The following is a 10,778-nucleotide window of genomic DNA, read 5'->3' on the forward strand; positions in this document are numbered from 1 at the left end:
CATCAGGCAAATTGGGGGTTGCTTAGGCAGACAACCCCCAATTTGAGGGAAGTTGTATTCTGGTTGTTATAAGAATTTTAAGGTCATATATATATATATATATATAATCATAACTGTATATATAAACCACATGTCTGAAACCCCACAGATTAGGTCCTGAACAAATTGACCTCAAATATTTCTCTGCAAGGTCCAAGTGGGAAACCTCCCCATTGTCTCTTTCCTCACAAATCCTGTCTTAAGGGCACATTCAAGATATGAACAGGGTGTGAGCCTGTGACCTAGATTCATGAATTAAGTAGTTATAATAACAAAAGAGTGGCCAAAACCCAGATAATGCAATCAGGTAACTTGTCAGACAGGAGATAAATAATGCACTCAGATTTCTGTTGTAGACCGCCTTTTCTGTGTTGTATGTATGATGTTTCTGGGGGTGGACTCCAGGGCGGGCAATTTAAAATGTCTATATACGTCAGAGTGGGCACACCTTTGTTCTGGGTCTTCATCCTCTCTCCTGCGTGTGGGGGAGCACCCTATTGCAACAGTTAATAAAGATCAGACTTACTAGCTGCTTTGCTTCTCAATAGTCTCTGGTTGGTCTCTGTTATTTGGAGTGAGGGCAGGAGGGAAAAAAATTGCTTGAGGGATCAGGAGGTCTTTCCCTGCATCTGAATAAGGTGACATCTCCCACACATGGAGGCAGGGCAGGGCAACCCAGGCTGGGCGAAGGACAGAACTCCTGGCTTCCTTTACGTTCTGGCTGTAGGAAACTGACAACTGAAACTGATGTCTCAGGTAGACATGGGGTTGCATCACCTTGCTGTAACACAGTTAGTGATGTCTTTCAGTCACCTAAGAGGATTCCATCCTGAGACTGGATCTCTCAAGTTACACAGCCAACCAGGAGCCAAAGGAGGAACTGTATGGGGGTGTTTCAGTTCACTGTAGCAAGTAACAATGGATCAATGAATCAATTTTTGTCTCCCCACCTCTCTTTCAAATCTTAAATTAATTTCCATAACCATTTCCAGATACCTCATGAAAACTCCTTGGCAAATTTCTCTTAATATGCAACTTTTTGTATGTAGCGTTGACCAATATAGATTTTTTTTTGGGGGGGGGCAAGCTGTTTGCACTAGAACCATAGAATTGTACAGTTGGAAGGGATCCTAAGAGTAATCTAGTCCAACACCCTGCAATGCAGGAATAGAGCCAGTGCGGTGTGGTGGTTAAGAGCTGTGGACTTGTAATCTGGTGAACCGGGTTCGCTTCCCCGCTCCTCCACATGCAGCTGCTGGGTGACCTTGGGCCAGTCACACTTCTCTGAAGTCTCTCAGCCCCACTCACCTCACAGAGTGTTTGTTGTGGGGGAGGAAGGGAAAGGAGAATGTTAGCCGCTTTGAGACTCCTTAGGGTAGTGATAAAGCGGGATATCAAATCCAAACTCATCTTCTTCTCAACCAAAGTGCTAACATGATTCATTTCTGTATGTTCTTTTTATTCAGAACATGCACACCCTGAGGATGGTCTGGAGGCTGCAGCGAATGCAGAACATGGCTGGCATGTGGGGTATCCCAGTGAGATCGTGTATCTTGAAAGCATGGCTGCCAGTGAGCTACCAGGCCAAATCCAAGGAGTTAAAACTAGCATAAGGTAAAGGTACCCCTGCCCGTACGGGCCAGTCTTGACAGACTCTGGGGTTGTGCGCCCATCTCACTTAAGAGGCCAGGGGCCAGCGCTGTCCGGAGACACTTCCGGGTCACGTGGCCAGCGTGACATCGCTGCTCTGGCGAGCCAGAGCCGCACACGGAAACGCCGTTTACCTTCCCGCTGGTAAGCGGTCCCTATTTATCTACTTGCACCCGGAGGTGCTTTCGAACTGCTAGGTTGGCAGGCGCTGGGACCGAGCAGCGGGAGCGCACCCCGCCGCAGGGATTCGAACCGCCGACCTTTCGATTGGCAAGTCCTAGGCGCTGAGGCTTTAACCCACAGCGCCACCTGCGTCCCAATAAAACTAGCATACAAAGCCCTAAATGCTTAGGACCCAAGTACCTTCAAGAACTCATTCCCTAATATCAATCATCTGAATACCCTACGATTGGCAGGTGAGGCCTTGTTGGTGGTGCAGGGCCTTTTTGGTGGTGGTTCCCCATTTGAGGAATGCCCTCCCCAACGAAGTGCACCTTTCTCCCTCAATATTGACTTTCAGGAAGAATTTCAAAGTATTCCTATTTACCCCGGCATTTAATGGCTGAAAGACACTGTTCCCCAAGATCACTGGTTGCAAATGCTTTAATATGTTTTGGTTTTTTTAGAATAGTTCCAAACGGTTTCCACTGTTTGTTAGTTTTTAAGTGTTTTATCATTTTCTTTTTATTTTCTTGAAACCACCTGGTGACTAAGAAGTGGAGTATATCTTTGGGCTTGCAAACCTACAAATAAATAAACAAGTGACTTTCTTTGCTCCTTTCAGTTGTGCTTAATAAACTGCCCCCTCCCTGGCCACAACATGCATGCAGCGGGGAAGGCAACCTGGGATGAGAATCCAGCTCACATAATACTGCACTCTGAACATGCCCTGGAACAACCTCTTCTTTATGACATTACCAGGCATTAGAGGGAGAACTGTGGCTCAGGGACAGAGCACCTGCTTTGCATGCAGAAGGTCTCATGTTTGATCCTTGGCATCTCCAGGTCGGGCTGGGAAAGACTCCCTGAGAAGCTGCTGCCAGCCAGTGTAGAAAACACTGAGGTCAATGGAACAGTGGCCTAACTCTGGTCAGTGTCTTAAGGATGAACTTCCAGTTTAAATTTAGCCCTGCTGCATGGGAAAGGCAAGCAGATTGGCCAATTCAGAATACTGCAGACATGCAAAGATGCTTTGGGAAATGACATTATCCTGTTCCCCCCCCCCTCGGAAATGCTGATGACCATTTTCGTGTGCTTGTAGCTTGTAGCCAGTGTTGGTACCTCTCAGAGTTACCCAACAGAAATGAATGGACTTGGCTAACTTGGGTCCATAATTTCCATGTAGAACTGAGCTGGATACAACCTACAGCTTCTCATCCACTTTACCCTCATAACCACCCTGTGAGGTAGGTTAGTCTGAACGAGGCACAGCGAGAGCGAGAGCTGGGAGCTGATCCTGGCTGCTTGCTTCTCCTGCTGACACCAACCCCCGCCATTGGGGATGCTGGTTCTGTGCAAGCTGTCACGTATTTCCTGTTTCCTGCTATTTAACTTTAATTGTTGTGATTGTTTTATGCTTTGTGTACTGAGTTGCACTTAATTTCTTTTTAACGTTTGTTTCATGTCATATTACCTGCTATTTCCTTGTGGGGGGAAAACAACAAACTGCTAAAAGTGCAATAGATATGTTGGGCAAAGGAACGCAACACACACAGGGATTAGGAGAGCTATTTTTTAAAAAAATATTAATAATAATATTTTATATTTAAATTCATTTATTGCCGGCCACTCTGGGATTGTGGGACTGAAGGGTGGCAATGGGAAGTTTTAATAGAAATAAATGCAATTATTTTCTTGCCAAACCAGCCACTGAAAACACCATAGATGCATTTGGCAAAATTATTCATGCAAGCATTCACACAAACAGAATGAGGAGTGCATAAATATGTGCGTGTGCGCACGCTCACACGTACACAAGTTGTTTTACTCGTTTTTAAAATATCGGTTACCATAATCTGCCCTGAGGATGCTGTGCTGACAGGGCGGCAAAGGCAGGTTGTAAAACAAATACCATTATTTTCTTGCCAACTGGTGAAAATTTGGCCAACAAATACAACAAGGCAGGACAAGGGGTGTCCTGAGTTGTTGTTGCTGCTGCTGTTTCTTAAAGGGTAATCTACTGTTGTTTTATTTCTTTCCCCACCCCTCTCCTTTTGGAAAAAAAAATGACGAAAAAGAGATGCATTTTGGCTGCTGCTCGCAAGAACCGTAACGTGAGCATGCTAGTCTCCGGGAGTCACAGAGGAAGGCCTGCAGGCTGGGCTGCAACATTTCAAAACAAGCAAGCATGGGCTGTAAGATCAACGCCGTTGCAAAAGACGTGCCAGCAGCTGGTCCGAGATGAACACGCGAGATAAAGAGAGCGCAGGAATTTTCCGACGCTCTTTCTTCCTTAGAGACACGGATGAGCGCAAGGAGACACGGCTGAGAGAAGAGTGAGACACTTTCCAAGCTGCATGCATCTCTCTCTCTCTCCATTCCTCCTCCCTCTCTGACGCTGTAGCTTTTCCAGGGATCTCTGCCTTTTTCCTCCTCCCCTCCCTCCCTCCCTCCCCTCCCTCTCCTGTCTCTTCCTCGCTGGGCTTTGCCTGCCAGTCTGCTGAGCACCTTCCCTGCGCACCTTCCCGAGCCGCTAGCGCGCAAGCCCCAGGCAAAAACAGGCTAGGCAAGGAGCCACAGCCTAGCCGGGCAGCCCCCCAGGAGCCTCCCGGCCCCCCCCCCCTGCGCCTGATCCTACTTCTGCCACCAGCCGCACCCCGGGGACGACCCCCTGCGGGCCTGCCTGAGGGACTTCGCCCTCCCGGAGCTGCTACTTGCCGCCGCTGCAGTCTCGCCCGCCCGCCTGCCTCGCTCTCCCGGGAGCTGCCTCGGTGGAAGCGACGATGTCGGAGGTGCTGCCTTACAGCGAGGAGAAGATCGGGCCCTACGGGGACGGCGGCGAAGTGGGGCAGATCTCCTTCACCTGCCGCCTGCAGGATACCAACAACTTCTACGCGGGGGGGCAGACCAAGCGGCCCCCCAAGCTGGGGCAGATCGGCAGGAGCAAATGCGGTGAGCGCAGCGGGGCAGCGATGCGGGGCACATGCGAGGTAGACGCGGAGTAAAGGGGGAGCAGCAGGCGGGGGGAGGCTGTCGTTGAGCGCGCTTGGAAACTGCACCCCAGCCTCCCCATTGCTTTGAGGCAAATTGATGGGCCCCTCCCCCCCCGCCAATGTTGTGGAAGTTCTTAACTTTTCCGAGAGTGGGGTGGCCTGTGAGAGCTTGCATCCCCTTAGTTACAAACCCTTATTTGCAATTTCTCTGGGTTCTCCCACCACCAGGAGCTCCCATGGCGGAGTTCTAGGTGTGCTTACTCGAGAGTAAGCCTCATCATGTTCCATAAGAGCACATACACCCCCCCCCTCGATGTGCTGGGAGCGCAGCAGTGAGGAACGACAGAGCAGCTGCTTTGCATGCAGAAGATCCGGGGTTCATCCCCCCCCCCAAATATCGGTAGGTAGGGCTGGGAATGTACCCTGTCCGAAAGCCTGAAGGGCCTCTGCCAGTCAGTGTAGGTAACACTAAGCTAGATAGACCAACGACCTGACTTTCAGTGTTTCTGTTAAAACCGGCCCCTTAATTAGAACCATGAGGACGGGCCACAGCTCAGAGATGGAGCACCTGCTTTCAATGTAGAAGTTCCTGGTTCAGTTCTTGGCATCTCCAGGTAGGGATAGGGAGCTCCCTTATCTGAAACCTGGAGAGCTACTGCCAGTCAGTGTAGGTAATAGAGCCAGATCAAACAAGGGCCTGACATGATATAAGGAAGCTTCCAGTGTTTCTATGTTCCCAACAGTTCCTGTGCCCTTATCTGATTCTGAATTAGATAGGACCCCTGCTTAAAGCACCTTCCCATAGATAAATACACCCTTAAAAATGATCCATCTTTTTCTCCAAAACCACTTCCTTGCACAACAGCTGGGGTGAAACTTGTTTGTGCCGTAGTTCTTAATATGTTTTAACTCAGAGACGACCCATTGAATTGAATCGACTTAAGTGGGCCGTTCATTTCGGTGGGTCCACCCTGCGTTTGACTGAAGTTGTACGCAATCTGCAACTGTTAATTCTTCCTAACCCTGCACCCGTTCACCCCCTCGCCTTTTCTCTGCGCTAAGCCCATGCAAACCTTTCTGCTCTCCTTCTCCCTCCATCCCTCCGCAGACTTTTAGCTGTTCACCTCATCCACATATCCTGGATCCAGAAGCACCCGCAGCAGGGGGGTCCTTGACCTGGCAATTTAATCTTAAGAAACATGCCCAAGGCAGGCTGGATGTGTGCTTGTGTGTGTCAAAAGGATAGAAGCTTAAAAAATAAATAAAAGGAGTGCCCATTCCCAAAGATGGTTGTGAGGTGAGGGTCAGGTGAGGAGGCGGGATTTAAAGCCCAATGCATGCAACTCCTGTCCAGGAAGAGTTTCTGCACTCTCTGCAGCAGTGCTGGGAAAGGGCCTTTGTTCGGGGCTTCGATGGGGCCAAAGTGCTGAGTGAAAAATCACCCCTCCTCTCTCTGCAAGAAAAGGGCATGCACACACATATCTGACACTCATTTACCGAAGAACTGGTTTTCCATAAGCTCCTACCGCAGTGTCAATAATATGGAGTATAAGTCTGCGTGTCTCCCATTCCCATGTGCTCCTATCTCTCACAGTCCCTATAAGACCCAGTGAAGCAAAAATATCTGGAGTCAAATGAATTTGCTGAAATTGGAAGTTCTTCTTCTCCTGCTGGTGTCCTCAGTGTATGTTAGCATATGAGAGAGAGAGAGATTGAGATTGGTCACTGTCCTCTAAGCGCTTACAATCTAAAATGTGGGAAATTAGGCAGTGAGGGAAGGAAGGCTGTGGTGGTAATTACAACAACTTTGGCTGCTGATGGTCAAGAACAATGTTTAAAACGATCAAGAGACTTATGGCACTTCAGTTTGTTTTGGTGCGCAGTGCTTATGCCAAAATAAATAGGTAAGCCTTTCGGGTGCCACAAGTCTATTCCGTTGTTTTTGCTGGAACAGCATGGCTGTCTGGAAATACAATAATATAGAGGTGTGAGGTTATAGACTGGGTCATTCTCCATTTTTGTGTGTGTGTGGGGGAGGGGGGTTGGACCCCACCCCAAGTAGGTGGGCCCGCTGCACAGAAACCATGACACCCCTTTCACCCATGTGCAGGTCCTCAGTGGGTTCCGCTTGAGATTCTTATTGATGTAACAGTAGTAGGACTTGGAGGTGCACAGCACTCTGCTCCAGGTAATGAGTTGGGAAATGTATTATTGAAAGGCAGGACCTCTGTCTCCTCTTGAATCCTTAGATCCAGTTCACTTCTGTCAAATGATTTGGTGGCGAGAGGAAATGGGTTGGAGGTACCAACGTTCAAATTTAAGATTTTAGAGAGGTGGGCGCAGAGGAAGGAAAATAGGACCCCAGTAGGGGACAGAGGTCATCAATGGACCCTTTCCACTTACAGCTTTCGACTCGCTTACATTTTTCCTTGAGACTGGAGGGTCTCACCCAACATAATTAGGGCTTAATTATAATGAGTTGAAGGGGTGTGTGTGTGTGTGGTCTCTTTGTGCTTCTGATCCTGCAATTAATTTTAGGTTAGTAATGGCACTAGCTAACCTGGGACTTCATTTGCATGTTTTTTTGGTGGAGTTGGTGCTTTTTTGTTTTGTTTACAAAAAATAATCTTAATTTGATACTCTATATATCACCTTTGAGGTTGTAGATTTTGTGACCTTCGAAAGAGCAGATTCTCAGTGATAAACTTTGCAGGCACTCCTCTGGAAAGAACAGCACATATTTGGACTGAAATCATCTTTTCAGAAAGGAGTGTGTGTGTGTACGTACACACCCTACAGTCATGGGGAGGGTGACAGCAGATTTTCTGAGTCACAAGTAAAAAACGTTTTGTGACTGCAACTCTAATTTCACTGACTAGGTAATGATCCCCTATTGGACATAGTGTGACTGGAGATTAATTTTTATTTTATTTTTGCGTGGAAGAGGGATTAAAAATAATTGCAAATGATAAATGATGGTTTTCAAGGTGAGTAAATGGATGTAAATTCAACCCACACACTTTCACTCCCACTAATTCGCTCTGAGACAAATCCACCAGGTAATTCTCCTTTACAAGACCTGGGATAAATTGTTAATCTGATGCAGGGCTCATTTCTTTGGACTGTCAGCTACAGAACTTCAGTTCTCTGGTTCACATTTGTCCCTTTCTCATTTTATCACCCATTTTAAAGCCCCGCCCCACCCTGTGGCTTTTTACTATAGGGCGATGTCAGCAATTAAAATCCAAATAATGGAAGCTTCATAGAATCTTAAATGCTCTGCTTTCTTTTCTTTTTATCTGCTTACAGTTGTCATTGAAGATGACAGAATTGATGATGTCCTCAAAAACATTTCAGAGAAACCACCTCCGGGAGTTTAAATCTTTCCACAGAGACACTGAGTGAAAAGGAGGGGGAAGAAAATGATTGACCTTTTATTATTGGGTAAACAAAAAACAAAAAAGGCAAGCAAACTAATAGCACTTTGAAGTTATTCCTTGCTATCCTGTGACCCATCTTGCGAAATCCTTAGGAGCAGGCTCAGAGGCAGACGGTGTGAGATGAGGAAAGCAGTTTTACTCATGTGTGAAAAGATATAAAAAATAAAAAATCCAAGCCCAACTAGATTCCAGGAACTGTAAAATGCAAACCGTACAAATTGAAATGTACGAAGAAGAGCTCAGTTGTCTAAATTAAGACTGGTGCTCCCCTTTTTTTTCCTCTGGATGATGAGTAATTGGGAATTTGGATTTTAAAAAGTCCCTTAAACATACAGAACAGAAAAAAGGCAGGGAATCTAGCAGTGTTTTCTTGGAAATCTTGGGAAGTGTCACTGTTTATACTTGTTCTGAACAAGCACTTGTTTACATGGTAAAATCTTGCAAAAACAATTCCATACATTTCCATACAATATGCTCTCCATCTCCATTTTTTTAAAAGAAAATGTCTGTATTTATGAATGTGGGTGGGGAAAGGGAGGGGAAAATAATGATATATAATTATAATTATAAACATATATCTATATATCTATATATCTATATCTATATTTAATTCTAGCTACCTTTTAAAGTTTCAGTGGAATGTACGGAACCAAAACTTTTCTAAGGAAGGGATTCTACAGGGAAGAAATTCTCTCAGTATTATTATTTTCTGAAAACAGATTGCAAATCTGGTATTTCACTGTTGCAGGAGGCAATTGTTCTTAAGGAGATAGAGAAATTTAATTTTATATGTGAAATTGGGGCAGAAAAAACAAAAGATGTGCATCGCTTTTTCTAATGACCACAAGCAAGCAACGTGGGCTGACTGCTTTCTTTCTTTCTTTCTTTTTTAAAAAAACTGTGACTTTATTCTCTGTCACACAAAAAACACCCCACCCTGCAAAAAAAAAAAAAACCCTACCCAAACCACAATACAGTGACAAGTGTGCCAAATATTTTGAAATGCCAAAAGGCATTATTCTTTTTCCCTTTTCCCATTTTTGTGATTTTGAGTCCACGTAAAGATGCATTTTTGTACCTGAATAATCCTCTTCTTTATAAAGGCTCTTTACTGATCTCTTTACGTGAAACACACATATACCTATGGGAAGCTGACTTTCGGAGTCTCCTCCATTTTCTCCTTTCTTCCTTTCTGGTTCTCCTGATTGTACTTCAATTTTACTTACTTTTTGCATGACCTGCAAAACAAGAGGGGGAATGCCTCTTCAAGTGAGGAAATATTTTTTTGCCGTTCTCTTCGCATAAACTCTGGAATGACCTTTCAATGGGTAGTCTTGTTTCCTTTACTTATAAATATCGTGTATGTTGCACTCCTTTGCACAGGGCTATTTCTGAAATGTATAATAAAAAAGGAAAGAAAAAAAAGAGAAAGAAAACAAAGTTCTTGTGTTCTCATTTCATTTTATCCTTATAACAGCCCTGCAAGGTAAAACAAGCTGAAAAGATAGTGGTTAGATCAGCCTTAATAAGCAAATTTAACGGTTGGGCAAGGATTTGAATTCCGTAGCCCAAATCTCCCCGCTTAAACACTGCATTAGTGCTGTTTGGTTTCGCCCCCTCTTTTACATTTTCTGACTTCCATGACAAAAGTCCATATTGATTGATCTGCCAAGAAACTGAATACAGTGGTACCTCGGGTTAAATACTTAATACTGAAACTGAAACTGTTCTTAACCTGAAGCACCACTTTAGCTAATGGGGCCTCCTGTAACCTGAAGCGTATGTAACCTGAAGTGTATGTAACCTGAGGTACCACTGTAACTCCTTTCTTGATTGAAAACCAATACCATCTGATCTTCTGCATGTGAAAACAGGAACATGCTTGTATGAGTCCTGGCCTCATTCCAAAAATTACTTCTGCCATTACACATTACCTAAGGCAGGGATGGGCAGAAAGTAGAGTGGGGTCTACTGGTAGAAGATCAGCAAAGATATTTGACTCAGAACTGTTTTAAAAACATCAACATCAGAAAGACCCCCATGGCCAAATAAAAATAAAAATATTAGGCTGCTGAAATCAAGAAAACAGGAGTAGATTTACCCGTGAAACAATTTGTGTGGCAGTGCCAGTTATGTTACTGCAGACAAACTGAGCTTGTTCTCAGAGGCCTCTTAGGGTCTCCCAGATGTCCTTTTTTATTGTATATCCATGATAATTTGCACTCACAATGCTATCAGGCTCTTCATAAGCAACCTCCCTTTCAATACTAATTTGTGCCTGCAAAAGCTTTGGGGCAACCACCTGGCTGAATTTCCATTCAGTGCATATGTATGCTGTAACTTCCCACCCTACAAATATTCTGTTCCATTTTGTTTTGGTCCTGCCTTTCCTGCACTACAGCCCCTCTGGACAGCAATAATGTGGCATCGCTCTAGAAGCATCATAGAACATCGAACAAAGCACAATTTCTCCACCCACCAATGCACTATTACTGCA

At 45.2% G+C, this 10,778-nt stretch overlaps 1 protein-coding gene across 1 annotated transcript; it reads left to right on the forward strand.

The window, feature by feature from the left end:
• The first annotated feature begins 4,019 nt into the window (after positions 1-4,019).
• On the forward strand, positions 4,020-9,169 carry CAMK2N1 (calcium/calmodulin dependent protein kinase II inhibitor 1). The gene is made up of 2 exons (XM_079987390.1): positions 4,020-4,800; positions 8,151-9,169. Exons 1-2 carry the CDS (start codon positions 4,632-4,634, stop codon positions 8,219-8,221), a joined length of 240 nt encoding a protein of 79 aa, XP_079843516.1. The 5' UTR covers positions 4,020-4,631; the 3' UTR covers positions 8,222-9,169.
• Positions 9,170-10,778: the final 1,609 nt, after the last annotated feature.

Source organism: Podarcis cretensis (assembly GCF_951804945.1).
Source record: "Podarcis cretensis genome assembly, chromosome: 8".
NCBI classification, from domain to species: Eukaryota; Metazoa; Chordata; class Lepidosauria; order Squamata; family Lacertidae; genus Podarcis; species Podarcis cretensis.

Excerpts from the sequence above, each read along its gene's own strand:
- CAMK2N1 (XM_079987390.1), top strand. The coding sequence starts at position 4,632 with ATGTCGGAGGTGCTGCCTTACAGCGAGGAGAAGATCGGGCCCTACGGG. Across the intron at positions 4,801-8,150 it reads GATCGGCAGGAGCAAATGCG|TTGTCATTGAAGATGACAGA; the intron begins GTGAGCGCAGCG and ends ATCTGCTTACAG.